At 41.4% G+C, this 18084-nt stretch overlaps 2 protein-coding genes across 4 annotated transcripts in view; one reads left to right on the top strand and one right to left on the bottom strand.

Moving 5' to 3' along the window:
• Window positions 1-11885, bottom strand: part of pkn3 (protein kinase N3) — a 32582-nt gene extending 20697 nt beyond the window's left edge. For 2 of the 3 annotated variants that reach the window (XM_031879162.1, XM_031879163.1), the window contains exons 1-7: window positions 11089-11885; window positions 9096-9369; window positions 7239-7414; window positions 6042-6165; window positions 5194-5345; window positions 3917-4130; window positions 2004-2186 (exon numbers count right to left, since the gene is read on the bottom strand). In XM_031879162.1, coding sequence (XP_031735022.1) covers window positions 2004-2186; window positions 3917-4130; window positions 5194-5345; window positions 6042-6165; window positions 7239-7414; window positions 9096-9369; window positions 11089-11109 — 1144 coding nt within the window. In that variant the 5' untranslated portion in view covers window positions 11110-11885. Of the gene's footprint in view, window positions 1-2003; window positions 2187-3916; window positions 4131-5193; window positions 5346-6041; window positions 6166-7238; window positions 7415-9095; window positions 9370-11088 lie in introns of those variants that run through there. The other variant, XM_031879164.1, reaches the window with a different exon arrangement.
• Window positions 11886-13351: 1466 nt separating this feature from the next.
• setb (SET nuclear proto-oncogene b) lies at window positions 13352-18041 on the top strand. The gene is made up of 8 exons (XM_031879156.1): window positions 13352-13578; window positions 15028-15085; window positions 15169-15311; window positions 15473-15576; window positions 15654-15767; window positions 15924-16094; window positions 16831-16968; window positions 17084-18041. Exons 1-8 carry the CDS (start codon window positions 13509-13511, stop codon window positions 17102-17104), a joined length of 819 nt encoding a protein of 272 aa, XP_031735016.1. The 5' UTR covers window positions 13352-13508; the 3' UTR covers window positions 17105-18041.
• Window positions 18042-18084: the final 43 nt, after the last annotated feature.

Below are 18084 nucleotides of genomic sequence, written 5' to 3'. Positions count from 1 at the left end.
AAACTGATACAGGCTGCGAGGACATTATAGAGAGAGAGAAAATACAACGCCAGCTGCCATAAAAACACAGCATGGACAACTCTGAAAACAGACAAGAAATTATGTTCTTTTCAAGCTGAAATGTTTAGGAGTACAACCAGCCTGTCCAGCAGCCTTCAATTATTAATGTGAGCTCATAGCAATATTAAAAATGGAAAATTACAAAATGTCCAATCAGTGTTGATTATAAATGTAGTTAACAATAAATTCCTCAGTGCGTTCTATATTGACCAAGAAAGATGAGTTTGCAGCTGCAAAATCTGTTGTTCCTCGTGCATCGATCGGCATCATTTGATCTGACAGTGACGTAGTTAGAACTACAGGCTGCTATTTTAACTGGGATTTCTAGTGTCACTCTCCCCCTGTGGGGAGCCACGGGCCATGCTCTGGATGCAACTCACAAACAGAACTGCCCTGTTCTCTTTGCTTGTATCGCTAACAGAAATATGCATGTAAATGTAATTCATTATGGAGACCACTTTGGCCAGAAGACCAAAAAAAAAAAATTTTCACCAAGCGCTGGAGAAAGCTGCTGGTTTGATGTCCAACATGGTCAAAAGGATCATTCAGGGTGCATGAGAGCGCGCTGCATGCGTACATGTTCTGGAACTGGACAATAAAAACCAGAGAGGCTCTATAACAACAGATGATGCAATACAAGCAGCACCATGGTAGGAAAGGGTACATAATACACTTCTTGTCTCCTTATTGGATGGTAATGTATTAATATCTTTTATGCTGACATTAGATATCTACACAGCCAACAGCCATGATTATCATTATGAAATGTAGTTAGCTAGATACAATGTGAATATTGAGGGTTGACGTTTGCTTAAAATGTTGACATAGTTTGGCTAACTTTAGCACTAGAATAGTGATGTCATCAGACCGATGGTTCAGCACCAACAGAGAAAAGAAACATGCGAGTTGCCAGATCCATGTGTTGCTGAGAAAGAGAAAGGTCTCCAACAAAGTGAATGTTTAACCCAGCAAGCCAGAGGATGAGGCCGGTGGGGACCTGGACTCAGAAGGTCGCACACAATGCATTGCCCTGACTGGACATCCACATAGAATGTTCCCTTTGAGTAAGGCAGTGTATTGCTGCCACCACGACAAAAAAAAAAAAAAACTTTATAGAACTAGAAGCTTTTCTCATTTTTACAAGATCCTTTTCACATTAAAAATAGACCACAAATTTAGTATTCACGAGAAATGTTGGTTTGACGATAAAACAAGACAAAGTAATTTGTTGTTATAAGTAGAACGCAACGTCTTTGTATCTAACAAAGACGTCTTCATCGTGTGATGAAGTGAAGAGGATCTTATAAAATGTCCCGGTGGCACTGGCAGCCATATACTTGCCATAGTTAAGTATTCGCATGTCCCACAGGCGCTGGCCTAAACTTGTGATGGGTGGAGCTCCGTGGGGCTGTATGTAGCCTGAGAGAGAGTTCAGCTGGCACCACCTGGATACCTCAAACTACTCAACCTCTCCTTCATGTGTTTGGGGTGTAATTGGGGTGAAGCTGCTATATTGTAATGAGATGCTACAACTGAACATCAGTCAAACCTAAAACAGCAAACAACTATTTTTATTTCTTACTTCTGTCGGTTAGAAATGTAAATACTGTATCATCTCGGTTCCAGTTTTCCATCAATGATATTTAACCTAAATGTCAGGGTTAGTGTGTTAATAACAGTAGTTTAGGCTGCATTTCTAATTCTTGAGAATTTTTCAAATTATTTTGTTAGACTTGTGAAAGATCAATTTCTTTGTAATGTATTTGCTTAGTTAATGTATGTAAATAAAGTTTCTTATGCATTGTGTAGGTTGACGAACCACAAGGATCCAGATTCCATCTTCAGAAACTCATCCAGACCACGAAGAGGCTAACAAGCAGACACTTTAAAGGAGAGTAAAATGGCCAAACAAAAAATAAGTTTGAGTTGCAGTGTTGACTTACAGGACAGGTCATCAGCCTTGGTTGTCTTGGCACTGGCACTGCGTCCTGATAGGCCGGCTCTCACCTTCACCGACTTTCCATCCGAAAGGCTTACAGAGGTGACCGGGATGCTGGTCACATGACCACGGCCTGGAACCGACTCCAACAGGTCTTGGCAGCCCATCAAACATACCTCCAACCGACCTGTGGAAAAGTCTTTCAGTCTTGAGGAAACACCAGTTTAGGTTTAATGGAAAACAATATGCTTGAGGAAGAACATTTGAATGTTCTGGATATCATAAACCAATGAGGTCAGATGGAAAGCTATTCAGTGGTGGAAGAGGTACTGCGACCTCTTATATAAGTCAAAGTACCAGCACGATAATGTATGAATACTGTGTTACAACTAACAGTACAGTATTCAACATCCTAGGTGGAGTAATGTCTACCTGAGCCGAGAATTAAGTCACTCTGTGTTCTGTTAAGCCAGACCGGCCACACATGAGACTCTCTGTTGTGCTCCACTGGTTAGCTCACGGGCGCCGCTCTGGTTACTGCGGATAACGCCGCCCCGACAGACAGCGTCGTCACGGACGTGTAGCGCCCACCCTCCGGTTCCCCTTAGGATAACTATTCTTCCAGTCTTTTTATTAATAAACAATAAAGTTCACAGTTGACCCTCCTGGGGCCTGCACATACCGAGGCGGTTGCTTTGGAACGTAGCTACACTAGCAGCTATCATATTTATTTTTTCAGCACAGGCTGGCTTTATATTGATTTCATTATCTGGCTCTTTATTTACAATATTTGAATGTTGCCATGTATTGTGCAACCAGTACGAAACTGGCCTGCGTCAGTAAGAGAACCAGGCTGGCTGGATTGGTTAGGTGGAGGTGTGTTGCTTGGCGTGGGAGGATGTAGCTCCACTTCCTCTGGTCCCTGAGTTTGGGTTGCCATTAGCTCTGGAGAGACCCATCAGACAGCTCCTGAATGGTGGTGTTGGAGGCAGTGGTTGGTGAGTTTCTGCTTCATATCTGGGTAACACTGTTGATCTTCCTCTTTACTTAGTTCTGCATGTTGTTCAGCATGTTGTTCAGCAGGTTTTTTCTGCAGATGGGTGCCGATTAATCCGCTCCTCCATAGAAGTGAACTTATTGACTCCATCTGTAGCAGGTCTGGTACTTTGTATGTGAACCTGAACCTCCCGTGACCCTGTTGCTAAGCAACCATGACAACACATTAGTCGAACATTTGTTTTCTCAGACGCAGAGCGATACTGAAAGTGCAAAGGAATTAGACGTCATAGCAGTAGTATATGGGTATTACATCATGGCTATGAACCAATCAGAGTGCTTGGTTTGAGCTACCCTACAGGTGTATTCCACTGGTTCCAGCCTAAAAGTCAAGCCCCTCCAAAGGGTCACTAAAGAAATCTGAGTGATGGCGAGATGATCAATGGGAGAGGAAAAACTAAAAACTAAGTTGTAATACACAAATGTGTTTTCAGCTTTTAGTTGAGAGACGAAATGTCTCTGTGGTGGAAGTGCAGGAACATCTGGAACATGAGAAGCCAATCACAGACACTGTCCTTTTGTTCAGGGTCACAGGACAGAAAGGTTGGGAACCACTGCTTTTTATCTGTAATAATGATTCAAGTAACAATGTCATAAGCTACTCATTTGTTTTATGTAGAATCTTAATCTGAACAATGACTAAAGTTGTTGAATAAATGTATTGGCATAATAATTACAATGTTTTTCTCCGAAATGTATTAATGTAGAAGAAAAAAGTGATTAAAAATAGTAAATTGTATCTCAAAATGATACTTAAGTACAGTATTTGAGTACTTGAGAGCAGATTTACTTTGTTACTTTCCACCACTGAAGTTGTTTAATAAAGAAATGAAATAAATATTGGAATATATTAATAGCAACCTGTTAGACTGGCTGGTTTGAAGGAAGAGGAGGAAGAGGACAGAGTGTTGCATTGCTTCTTTGGTATGCCACAGGAAGGCGGGGTTCCCAACAACAGCTCCTCCTTGATGGCAGCATGTTTGGGATGGTTCCAAGGCAGCTCACTTAAACGTCTCTCCAGGGAGAGACTCAACAAATCCACCTTCTGAGAAGACTCTTGCATGCGTGTCTGGGCCTGAGGGACACACAAACACAAGAGTACAGCCCGGCTCAATCTTTGTTCTTCTGAGGGGGGGATTATGACATGAAACAAAGGTCACCAGCCAGAGTCTAATCACACTCAAAGCTATACAGTTTAAATAAATAATACTATGCATGCTGGTGAAGAGGTGGGTTCTTGGATGCATTCACTGTGGCACAGGAAAGAAGTGTTTCATTCAACATCAGTAATCATGGCTATAACCCTCTCACCATCTCCTGTTTGCTTGCCAGGGTTAGGGCTGCATTCGTACGCTTTTCTTTTCCTTTTTTAACCGTGTTTGTTGTCCCTTTACAGAACACCTACACACATACATACGCACATCTATATACATGAAAACAAGGAATAATATCAACACTAATGTAAAACCTGGTAGTAAAATGAATTCATAAAGAATAAATTGATAAGTAAAATAAAGTGGGAGGGAGATATTCAAATAAAAAAGTTAAAATAAAATAAACAGATAAATAAATGAAACACCACTACGAGAGAAAGGACACAACTTTTGAGCAAACGTACCATCTCAAATCCAATATGAAGTCACAGATAATAAACAATCTAAGAGTCAAATATGATCAGAATCCTGGCACATGAATTCACTGTCCAACAATGATGTTACCAGAGAGGATAGAGCTGAAACAAGTGGTTTAATAACCACAGAGAAAGTCCCTGCTCACACATTCATCTTATGGAGGAAAATATATATTATGACGTTGGCTGCACTTGCTGTGTACTTAATGCGAGTTCATATCTAAAATATCAGCGCAGAAAATAATACTCCAGTCAGCAGATGTGCTTTTAAATGCACTGCAGGTACCTGTTGCAAATACAACAGCTAATTAACTTGGACCCATGGCTGTAGCCTCATAGAAAGCAGCATTTTCACCACTTGTTCACCCAGAAATCCATCTATTAAACCTCCAACACTTCTTCACTTATACAGTCTTTGACTTATGTTAGGTTTGGTTTTTGCTCTGATTTCTATTAAATCACTACATAGTATCGTTCCCAAAAATAGAACAGAACACCCTAAACCCACCTCTGCTAGTACGCGGCGGTCCTGGATCTTGCGCCCACTCAGCTGCTTCACCACATTTTTGGCTCCTTCTGCTACGGCCGATTCAATCTTCATGTGGTGCATGAGGTCAGCTATCCGCAGCTCCAGAGCACTGATCATCTCCACAGGGTGACCTGAGGGCATCAGCAGCCGATGTGAGAACAGATACCTTTGTCTCTGAGCTATTAAACATTATAGACGCACCGTTTGATGCTTTCATTGTTCCCCCCCCCCCCATTTACTCAAATAGATAATATGGCCTTAAAAAAATATATATATATATGTTACGGTCAGCTTTGTCCATTTTAAACATTAAAATGGACAAAACAAAAATTAAAAAATGAATGAGGATGACTACAATGCAATAATCTATGTTGTCAAATGTATTGGTAATCTATACAAAATCCTGTACATACAAGGGCTTGATGATAAATCAATACATTTGTTTTTACAAAGCCCTGTTGTTCAAATCAGGAATTTCAAGCAAACTTGAACTTAAAACAAACTAAATAATTCTTGCTGTATTTAAAAATGTAAAATCATTCTGGACCTTGACAGCAGTTGTTTGATTTAACATCATGTCTTTAACTCAAACTGAGAGAAGGATTCGATTATTCTATGTGATACATTGACACATCTTTCATATTGTTAGCATTTGTCTTGTTGTAAAAGTTAAGATATATTGAGGTTGATTCAATCTGTCAATATGAGACTACCGGGATTGAATGAAAAGCTCCTGATGAGTGCGAGTTACCGGGTCACAGTTAACTCTTTCATTCGTGGGCGTTTTATACTGCGTGCAGGTGGAGATTATAAAGTAGAAGATTCACCATGTGGGCCCTCCTGCTCCCCATCTCTGGCTTGACTGACTTTGATGATCTGCATGCGCAGGAGCTCAATCTTAGTGCGACTGTCCTGTAACATCTGCTGGGCTGTAGTCATCATCTTCCTGTCCTGGAAAATAAACGGGAGCTTAATGCATGTTGTCCAACGCAGATGCATCAGAATATAATGAGAGCAAGACTTGGTGGAAACAAAGTACTATGTGGTTGGACCGTGTATGGTCAATGTGGTAAATTGTGGCCAAATCAGCGGTGTCTATGATGTGAATTCCTGCATATTAAATGCTCATTTCCTGTAGTCCCAGTAACATATCCTTGAAGTGTACTGAAGTAGCATATCATTGGAAGTACAGCTCAGCCAAGACCACATCCATCTAGACTTCCTGTGTTTGAACGTTTTTGGAGGCATGTCTCATCTTTCTCTCTTTCCTCTACTTCAGATGGACAATTGCTGAAGTCGATTTACAGTAACACTAGTGAGAGATGCTGTTATTTTGAATGCATTTGCATGATGTAACAGCAACAGAATCAGTGCACAGTGTCTTTTCTTTCTGCTTCTCTGTAAGGACAGTTTTGTATTTGGCACTAATAAACTTCATTCCTTTACAAACCTGCACTATTTACAGCTTCTCTGTGGTACAATAAAGACATCCTCAGTCCTCGCCTGCATTGTTCATGGTTGAACACACAGACCTAAAGAACCAAGAACCAGCTTTCATGATATATAACTAATGATTTAAAATGATATAAAACTCAGTCTTTGTTGGCTTTATGTCATTACTTTGGCATGCCCTCACAACACACAGATCTCTGGATTCCCTTACATTTATTCACAATACTACCCTGTTTTATAAGAGTTTAGCAGAAGATATTTACAACATTTAAAACACATTGAAGAAAAACAATAAGAGGATGAAAAGAAGAAATAAATAGCAAGTAAGCCAGGATGGAATGAAAGCATGCTAAAGCATGCTCTACCCAGGGGAACAGCCCTGCCCTCTTGTTTCCCTCCGTTCACTCCTCTGTCCTGTCTCACACATCACACATGCTTTCTGCTGCTGTCAGCCATGTACCACATGAGTCAGTGTCACCTCCCTGCTACAGACAGACCATGGAAGAAAACCATCTCCATCAGCAAACTGACCAGCTGTGTGTGTGTCTAATGTGGGCCATACTGCACTGCACCTTGACTGAGCTGTTGCTGTAAGTCTGGATCATGTTCTCAGCGCCCTGTTTGACTTTGGTTTCCATGGTGAGCTGTTTCTTCAGGGTTCTGACCCGACTGTCCACTGGTGAGTTGACCTCTTCCCACGGACACGACTCTGCTGATAGGTTGTCCTCCTCCTCCTCCTCCAAGCAGCCTGCATACAAATAACCATGGTGGGTCAGGCTTCAGAAATCTCGGGAAACTATTCTCTTTCATTTGAGAGGGTTCTATGACATCTCTCAGTTACATCTCTCGTCTCTTCTGGAGAGACACAATCATTTGACTTAACATTGAACACAAAACTTTGCCAGAGTTGGATATAAATAAAAAGAAGAAAGTCCACTGTTGATGTAACGTGGAATAATCCGTCACTCACAATCAGATAGAGAAGTAGCTTACATGAAACGTAAAATAATATTATTCAAATTAGCAGCAGGTGCACAATGAGTTTGCTTGACTGCATTATTTGAATGTAGCTGCTTATTTACAAAGACCACATATGCAAATGAGTCCAGCTGCTGATTTGCATAAAGTGCAGCTCAATAAGACCAAATGCCTGTTTTGACATGTTACATACTGTACATCTGGAAACTAATGGAGTGCAAAAGGAAGTGTTTTCTGCTGCCGAGTTTGGACTATTGGTTGAAGTGTTTCAGAGAGAAAGGCTGCTTATGTAAATGGTATGCTAAATGACTGTAATGTAATGGCCTGATGTCATCAGCTCAACGCAATTGATTTATGAAAAATCTATGTGCAAGATTTTTTGTAAAACATTTAAATGTATACACTTTTGGTGTGCTGAACAGAGAGCTGCCGTAAATGTATTTTACAGTATGCTGGATTATTCCTTGCTGCTGTCACTGAAGTACTTTCATTGTCTCAACTATCAGAACTCTGTCTCACTGTTCCTCTGCTGCTGTGATCAGTCAATGGTGTTAAATCCAGTGCAGCATTTCCATTCCCTCCTCCCTTAATTTGTACCTCTTAATAGCAATAAATAAAGATTTAATTTATGCCTGAAAGTCTTTGGTAAATGTCCACCTAAAGGTCTAAAGCCTGATAATAAACATGCAGCCCAAAGTGGCTTCCCTCCACGGCCGTCTACAAAAAAAGCTCCTGGAGTGTCCAACCCAGACAGGGTTCATCCTCTGGAGAGTTCATCCTTCACAAACTTAAATATCCACCTCAAAAAGAATAGAAATCTGCCCATTTGTTTTCAAAATACCACATCGGCCTACAGCAGTTACTAGCAGCAGAGGTTTGATGATTTAATAGTGAGTGTAGTTGAATAGTTTGTTTAGGTAAAGCTTATGGAATGAAACATGTAGGGTAGACGCCTTAAAGCTCATCTAATCCATCTTCAACAAACCAACAATATTGTCATTACATCTTTGAACCTTTGTTTATTTTCATGTAATTTAAATGAGTCTTCTTATCTTATTACTTACAATAACAAGAGCATGATCACAATTAGTGCTATTATTTCTTATTTTTCTGATTATTTATTTGAATACTTTATTAATACAAAAACAAATACATTGGAGAGAAACCTGTTTTATAAACAGCAGAGACCTAATAATCAAGGAACTTGTGTTAAATAAGAGGTTTTGATCTTTTGGTGGAAAGTGACTCAGATGATCTACGGTCACTTTTCTTTTAGGAGAACATTAGAGGAGTCTAGGCACAGTCACAATTGAATTGGTCAAGAGGACATTTAGACCACATGGAAGTCTAGAGTTCACCAAAGTGTTGGACAAAATGACCGACTGAAGGGATGATAAGTACAAGTTGCCGTTTATCAAAATGCATTCCAGCAAATGATGTCTTTTAGTTACCTGTGGTGCAGTCCTTCTCGGTGGCCATGGACCTGGCATTAAGCTCCTGCAGGTCCCAGTGCAACTTCTCCAGCTTGCGGCTCGAGGCTTTGAGCTGGTCCTCCACATCGGCAGCGTTTTTGCGATTGGTGACAGCCCGCCGAAGTCTCTCAGCAGCCTCCTTGATCTTCAACTCGCGCTGGATCTCCTGCCTGAGCAGAGTACGGGCATCTTCCAAACGCTGCTGAAACTCTGGGTCTAGAATATCCTCATCCAGACCCTGCAGGCTGCCACTCTGAAGGACACACCACAGCTGCTTCAATGTCTGATCACTGCAGTTCATATTTATATCTCGTTATGATCACATATTATATTACATATTATGAAGAAATGTGGCCAGCTGTCTATATTGTTTCTAAAAAATATGCTACGATCACTTATAATAGGGTCGAGCTGTCACACATGTCTCTCTGGTTGTTTTATGGAACACGCTCCTTAAACAAGATTTATGAATACATATGGATTTCAGGAGCTGAAATTCAAGTAGTTTGCAAACTGCTCCTGTAAACCCATCACCGACACAATGCCCCTCTCTTGTGGATACACGTCTGCTTAGCGGTCTACTCCAGTGGCAGCCCAGCCTTCTCACAGTGTCAGGACATCAGGTGCTGTGTCAAGATTGGGACTTAAACTTATTCTCGTTTTCATTAACAATTACATACGTAAGTCTGTTTTTCTTAAGTCATTTAGTCTTAAATGAAAAATCACAGATTAGGAGAGTCCCGAGTTCAGTTTTGCTAAACCAAAGGATGACATGCTGGAGCCCTGAAGCTCCGCCCCCTGCTGCACAGAGCACTGTGTGCTTGTTTATTCAAAATGTATTCATATTGAACGTGTTGTGTGTTCAAATAGCACCATATTTGATACTTTGGGTGGCCAGCAATACACCCACCAAGGGTGGATCTGATGAACGGTTGTCGAGATATTCAAGGGACATGGTTTTTGTATTAATAAAGTATTCAAAGAAATAATCAAAAAAATAAGAAATAATAGCACTAATTGTGATCATGTTCTTGTAAGCAATAAGAAGTTTAAATTATATGAAAAGAAACGATGAAAAATAAACAAAGGTTCAAAGATGTAATGACAATATTGTTGGTTTGTTGAAGATGGATTAGATGAGCTTTAAGGCGTCTACCCTACATGTTTCATTCCATAAGCTTTACCTAAACAAACTATTCAACTACACTCACTATTAAATCATCAAACCTCTGCTGCTAGTAACTGCTGTAGGCCGAGCAGAGCTCCGAGGTGGCTAGGGCTTTCCGGTATCCATCTATTCCCATTGTCTCCTGTAGGACACTCCTGCCAAACAAAACAAGTCCTGCACCTTCTCCTGAAAGTCTGCTGCTATGAAAACACAATCAACAGCATAGTGCCCAATCGATGGCACGCAGTTCTACATTTATTCATATTAAATAGGCTGACCCTGTGGAAATTGCACTTGTTATATTTATTTGTAAAATTAATTTTATAAATAATTTCTTATTTTCATACGATGTCGAATTATACTCAAACTTCTCAGCAGTTCATCTTCTTTTACCAACACCAACAAATATATTCAAAGTGTAAACCAACCTTTATTGAAATAAAGCATTTTAGTCAAATCACAACGTCACTATGCTGATTGTGGGAGAAGGCTCATGTCAAGCAGATAGCTGAGCTACTCCTACTATCTTTCCTTTTCTTAAAGACTGAGTGGTTTAAATAGTGAGCTACAGTGAAACATTAGTTAGAGGTAAGCAATGTATATGATAACCACAAAGACAAGAGGAACTATGAGGAGAGGCAAACAAGACGAACAGGAAATACCAGTGCGCATGTCTGTCAAAGTAGCACCTTGAGTTAGAACTTAACTTCGGCTAATACTAGCAGGCGTAATGTTGCCACCTAACGTCTCCATGACAATGTAACTTCATTTGACAAACTACACAATCTGTGGCATTCATTTTACCTGAGGTGTTAAACCTGACATGGTGGCCGTCAGTTGTCACACAGCGTCAACGTCTGCTCCAGCTGCCGGGTTCTTTGGGCCAGAGTGAATCGGTACAACTAACATAAGCCTCGGTAACCTGCCGGTGGCATGTAGAATTCAACGTCTGCTACGGCTGTTCACGGGCTCCATAGGGGTGTAGCTCCTCCTGCTCATAATGGAAACATCTCAATGGAAGTTTGAATTGACTTAAACTGGGGCTCGACGCAAAGCTGACGTCAGTCGACGGCGGATGGATTGGTTGGCAGTCGATATGACAGAAACGCTGCAAGAACCAATCACATTCGAGTATTCAATACACCTGCAGAGGTAAACACATGATGCGTTCACGTAGCCTATGGTCTCCTCCCATGCTCGGCTTACTCAACTGATAGTTCTTCAATCATTCATGAAACCAAACACAATCTCCTCTTTAGAGAAAATGAAAGCCGATTAAATGATTTCAATATGCGGCGTGTTGTTGTTGATGACTTGACATAAGTTAAGGTAGTTAATAAGTAGCAATCTGAGAACCATTAAATCCATATTTAACATGTGGTGAACTTTGACATGAAAACATATGCTCACAAAGGTTTATTTTCTATGTGATATGCTTTTAAGGAAACTGCAATGGATCATAAATGTCACGGTTAAATCGTATCACGGATTCTGGTCAGCACAAAAGATAAAAGTGAGCAAATATTGGCTTTTGAGTAAATAAAATGCATGCACTCACCGCCCAATCGGAGGGTAGCACACCCATGGCACACGCCCACCTATAAAGCCCCAACACCCACGTTGCATGTCTTGCTTTTTCACTCAGCCGCCTTGACGCCCCCCCACGAACGAGGACCACAGACGGACCACCACTACCTGCTGGATGACCTGCCCGGCCTCTCTACCATGGCTGCCGAGAGAATGGAGGAGCAGGGCCGAGATCCTTCTTGTGGCACTGGCACCTCTGCGGTAGTCAGTGGCACTAGTTCGGCACCCATCAAGAAGCTGCCGAGCTGAGCGGGCGGAGCCACATTTCCTGAGAACACCCATTGTTGTTACCACAGGTCAGCTTCCGTAAATCAGTTTTATGATTTTAGTTGAGTCACCGGAGCCACCCGTTCTCTGTATACATCCTTAGAGTAACCACCTTGTACTTTTTTTTCTCTCATTCATTTTATTGAAGTATGATTTTGCTGGTTTTGCAACAAAAGGGAACATAATACACTCTTTCCAAATTAATACTTTTATAGTCATTTACAACAATCGGCTGAAATAATGAAAATAAATCATCCGTTTTATTATCATTTAAAAGTATATATATAAAAACGTTTTCAAATTAAAACCTATACAATGTAAAATCCAATAATACATGTCTGTGGTCAGAACAACCTGGAGCTGAACATTCTTAAAACTGTTGAATGACAGTGTACTGCCCCCCATCACCAGCCTGAACAACACAGTGCTGTGAAAGCCTTCAGTTTTCTGGGATCCACCATACCGGGACCTCAAGTGGACTTCCAACAGACAACATCCGTGGCCCAGCAGAGGAAGTTCAACCTACCTCAGAAGCTGCTGGTGCTTGGTGCCAACCTACCCTCCATCCAGGACTCTTTCACCTGAACTAGGGCGCTTAATCATTGCGTCACGAGCTTTATCATCCTTTAATTGCCCAAAAAGCATTGTCATAAAGCATTAACCATTTACATTTCTAATATACGATTAGTTTATCTAAACAATGCCTATTTGAAAAAGTACGCAGACGTTTTAGGAACTGTGAGGAGTTGCTGGCTGTGTTAACATTTACCTTTGTTCAGCTTTGTTGTCCCTGTTTTTAGCCATGCATGTAACTACATGAAGGAAATATTGAGGGCAATACCAAATACCAAAGTCAAATTCCTTGTATGTGCTCACACTTACATTAAAACTGTATTTTGATTCTGAAAAGTAGTTGAATAGCTCCTGCACCGAAAATGGAAAATGCAATACTAGAAAAGGGAAGAATTGATGAAAGTTGTTTTAAAAAAAATAGCACATTGGCAGAGAGCTTTCAAATTGTTATCCAGAGTAAGTTTAGCTGACTGAACATATAGTTAAGGTAGATGGACGGACAAAGTGAACTAACGCGTCCATTGGACACCAACAGATTTGAATTGAATGCACTGCCTGTTGCTTTAAGATGCCGTGTCGCACTCCAGCCAGCAGGGGGCAGTAGAGCGCTATACATGTGTTCACCGACCGAGCGCCACAGAGAGAAACAAGCGTGCGAAGCTGCGCTCATCCCTCCCTATCGTGGGCTCCAATACACGCACTCTATGTAAGGTGGAAGTAACTTTTATCCTCCAGAGAAGAGTTATAAACCACTCGGAATATACATCTGGTCAAAGGTGTCACGACAAACGATAACCATGTCGGCCTCATCGGCGAAAGTCAACAGAAAGGAGAATTCCAATCACGATGGAGCGGACGAGACGTCTGGTAACGTGAAGGAATGGCGGTTATCCTGTACAACGCCATTTTCATTTGTTTTTCGCAATTTTGGTATTTTTAGTGTAGTTTGTTGTGTTGTGTCGAATGGATTAATTTATGGACGAACGGCTTAATTTAGCTTTCCTACACATAACGTTACACATAGGGGGAATGTTGCGCAGGACTGTAATGTAAGGTAGCATGATAGCATAGGCTAACTATTTAGCCAGCGTGAGAGGTTAGCTAGACATTAGCAACTAACGTTAGTTCCCATGAAGAAGGCCGGTACTTGCATCGCATAAGCTGCATTTAGCGTGATGTGCGTTTATTGTTCATGCAGATACTGTTCGGGGGTTTGTTGTCGGGAGGTATTGCTGAAACCGTGTGCAGCTATGCTCCTCCTCGCACTCGTTTGCAGCTTGAACTTCTATAGCGATTGTTTGCCAACATTATTAGCGAGTGCAACATTCACATGACGTTATGTCGTTTTCAATCGGCCAAGATGAGCCGAACACCGATGGCGTTAACGTGAGCGGTTCAGTTTACCGGACCATGCTTTTGAGCTCGGCTGTGGTGTGCGAGGTGGCCGCGGAGCAAAACGTCAACAAGCGCTTCTTCTTCTGTACGGTGGCTAGCATGTCGCTTTTAGGTGCTGTACGGAATGTTGTTATTCCTCCCACATGCTCAGGGAGTCTTTGGTGGAGCTCGCAGCGTGATAGCGGCAATGTGAAGCAGACAGCGTTTAGTAGTGAGACGTCGCTTAGCCTCGCATTCAAACCAGGCCGCCTTTAGCAGCAACAGGAAGCTCTAGAGGCAAGGGTCTCACACACACACACACACACACACACACACACACACGTTATTTAACACTCTGCATGCAATGGAGTACTGATCGAGAATCTTTCAGCTGAAATCAACCACATCCTTTTTTAAATCTGCTGTAGGTTCACATCGAGAATATTAATCACCTTAATTTTTTTCTGTTTTATTATTTGATTGGTTTTATATTTATGACTTGTTTAAGCAAGGAAAGGCGTTTTTTCACAAAGTAAAGTTGAGGTCGTATAAAGCCTGGCTACATGTGCTGTGACAGTGAAGTTGTGACTAAATGAAATGGATCAAATAAAGATCCGTTGATCGAGTACATGCACAGTGAGTGAAGTGTCTAATCACTTATTATTGAACTAAGTAGCTTTAGGTCCTCTCAAACAGTGATGTTTGTGTATTTCATTTCATGGAGTTTTGTTCGCCAGAGGAAGGTATAACTTATTGCATGTCGCTTTGGATAAAAGCGTCTGCTAAATGACTGTAATGTAATAACCCTACTGATACCAGATGTTTCAGGCTGAACAGATCCAATGTAACTGCGCTGATTTGACATGTTGTAACATGACTTTGCATGACATGTACCTTTTTAAGTCCAAAGTCTTAAGTTAAAAGTGTTCTTTTTACTTTCAGAAAAAGAGCAACAGGAAGCAATTGAACACATCGACGAAGTACAGAATGAAATTGACAGGTGAGTGTGACTCTTGCTTATATGTAATGAAAGATGGACGCCCGGAGAAAGTTCTTATTAACAGGAGTTATTTTTCTCTACAGACTGAATGAACAGGCCAGTGAAGAAATTTTAAAAGTAGAGCAGAAGTACAACAAATTACGCCAGCCCTTCTTTCAGAAGCGATCAGAACTCATAGCCAAAATCCCCAACTTCTGGGTCACAACATTTGTCAACCATCCACAAGGTAAACTATATTTTGTTATCATTTCATCTGTTTGTGTACACGTGGTGACTCCAACCGAAATGATCAGCGGTGGCGTAAATGACCATTGTCCAAATGTGTTCCACTATGCTTTGATATTTGTCGTTAGCACAGAGGAAACGGTGTCTGTGCTTGGCCTCTAGTTTCAGCTCTTCTGGGCGAGGACGACGAGGAAGCACTTCACTACTTGTCGCGGGTGGAGGTCACGGAGTTTGAGGACATCAAGTCTGGATATAGAATAGATTTTGTGAGTTGTCAGCTTCACTTTGTAGTTGTACATTCTAAATGGCATACACTGATACAGATGTGTTTTCTTTTCTGTAGTACTTTGACGAGAACCCGTATTTTGAGAACAAAGCCCTCTCCAAGGAGTTTAATGTGAATGAGAGCGGAGATCCCGTTTCCAAATCAACTGAAATCAAATGGAAGGCTGGAAAGGTCTGTTTGCATTTGTCTTTGACCTGATTGTGATGTTATTTCTTTATTTATCACTACAAAATATGTAATTAATAATTATTTCACCTCAGTGCCACACTTGACAATGGTTACAATTATTATTCTCTTGTCAATATTATAACATTGAATCCTCCCCAGGACCTGACGAAGCGTACGGGCCAGACACCAAACAAAGCGGGGAAGAAGAGGCAGCACGAGGAGCCAGAGAGCTTCTTCACCTGGTTTACCGATCACTCCGACGCAGGAGCTGACGAGCTGGGAGAAGTGATCAAGGACGACATCTGGCCTAATCCGCTGCAGTACTACTTGGTAGGCTTCGGCCCTTTACCGTGCTTTCCTCTTGTCTACAGAGCCTTCAGACACAAATCAGCACTGTGCTAAAACAAAGCAAGGTGGGGCGTGGTGCTTGAGGTACTGGTGACATGATGGCGGGATGAAGTCCAGATCCATATGTTTGAAGGCCCATCAGACATCAAACAGAGCTGGGTTTACAACTCTGGAAAGTTATTACAGTGACACTTAGTTCATTTTTTTGTAAACATTTGAAATTGTAAGTATTCCGCTATTAGTTCAGGGTCAGGGAAATGCCACACTGGGCTGATACTGCCCCTCCAGATGGGTGGGATTTAGTGGGTTCATGTGACATAAATAATACATATTTGGTTTGTTGTTTTTACATGAAACTTCAAATGAACCCTTTCAAAGATCAAAACTCTTACTGACGGTTGGCTTAATAGCTCTCTGGAGCTTTTCACATTTCCAGTCGTCATGTTGTGTCTACAGGACATCAAGTACAGTATCTGATATCATTTGAACCCTGTTCAACGCGATGAGGAGCCTGACTGATATAAGGGCTGATCACAGAAGTATACCTAGCAGTCTACATTCATACACTTCATTACACTCTACATATGACAGCCCAAGAATCTTTATTACATGTTTGGTAGTTTAGTGTTAATATAAAACATCTGACTTCCAAACAGCAGGCTAACACGTCACTGCTTCTAAGCCGGGACCAAGTGGTTAATGTCTGAATCATCCCAAGGTCCCTGACATGGAGGACGAGGAAGGTGACGGCGATGATGATGACGAGGAAGAGGAGGGTCTGGAAGATATTGACGAGGGGGAGGAAGAGGAAGGTGAAGATGACGATGATGAGGATGGTGATGGAGAAGATGGAGAGGTACGGATACTGTAGATCTCTTGTTGTGATGAGACTGTAGAAGTCCCTAAAGATGTTCAACAGCTGACTGCAGTGATGAGGGAGGAACCAGTGTAACACCGTTTCCTTCTTTCAGGAGGATGCTGAGGATGATTAAACCCTTCAGCCAACACCTTCTCCCAATCACCCTACATCCCACAGGAGCAAAATATTGTGTGTGTGTGTGTGTGTGTGTGTGTGTGTGTGTGTGTGGGGGTGTGTGTGTGTGTGTGTGGGGGTGGGTGTGGTTGTGAAAAACAAAACAAAAAAATCTTTCCCTGTGTGTTGTCAGCCCATCCGTCCTCTTCCTCTGCAGGCACCTGTCCATAACACCATGTCTAAAGACTAGCTCCACACACAGCAGGTCTACATTGGGTGTAGGTGGGAGGAGGACTTCTCCTGAAGTCTCACCCATCATTGTTAGTCTTCATCTCCCAAAGACATAAACAACTGTAGCATTCTGCACGTCATCCTACGTACATTTGAAATACGTACCATAGCAATTTCTCTGTAAAATATGACAGTTTCTGTTGTGAGTTGAATAAAGATGAAGCCATGGTGCAGTGATAGTCAGAGCATCCTGAGCCACCATATCTGTGGACAGATGTGTCTGCATAGATCTAGTATGGTGAGGATGCTGTGGCTTATTAGAAGTTGCATTTCCCTTTGTGACTTGTACTAATTGAACTGATTGAAAGCACCAGCTTGTTCCTTTCAACTGATGTAAATGTTTTTGGTTCTACATGTATCTCGGTAAGACAGTTGCTCATTGTACACACTTTAATGGGGGGGCTTTCACACCAAATTTGGACTTCTGTTAAATGAATTCTCCTGATCTTTGTTTTTTCCAGACACCCACAACAAGGTTTGAAATGTACTTTTTTTTTTTTTTTTTTTTATAGAAACAACCTAAAAGATCTAATTTTGAGCTTGAGCTAACATTTAGAGGAAAGTGTTTGTGTGGAGTCCTCTGTGGAGTCTGCAGTGTTTCTCCTGTGCACATTAAATCTAGTGTACCAGTTGCTTTGTTACAAGAAATAAATGTATACATGATGTTTGGAGTAGTTTGATTACATTTTGCCATTACAGTTACCCTGC

The sequence above is a fragment of the Anarrhichthys ocellatus genome, unplaced genomic scaffold (assembly GCF_004355925.1).
Source record: "Anarrhichthys ocellatus isolate YVR2014 unplaced genomic scaffold, GSC_Weel_1.0 scaffold231, whole genome shotgun sequence".
In the NCBI taxonomy this organism is placed as follows: Eukaryota; Metazoa; Chordata; class Actinopteri; order Perciformes; family Anarhichadidae; genus Anarrhichthys; species Anarrhichthys ocellatus.
Note: the sequence above shows the minus strand (reverse complement) of the source record. Positions and strands in the feature narration are given on the sequence as shown.

Bases quoted from the DNA above. Each gene is read 5' to 3' on its own strand.
- setb (XM_031879156.1), top strand. From the start codon at position 13,509: ATGTCGGCCTCATCGGCGAAAGTCAACAGAAAGGAGAATTCCAATCAC. The intron at 13,579-15,027 runs GTAACGTGAAGG...TTTTACTTTCAG, and splicing joins TGGAGCGGACGAGACGTCTG to AAAAAGAGCAACAGGAAGCA. The intron at 16,969-17,083 runs GTACGGATACTG...TCCTTCTTTCAG, and splicing joins GTGATGGAGAAGATGGAGAG to GAGGATGCTGAGGATGATTA.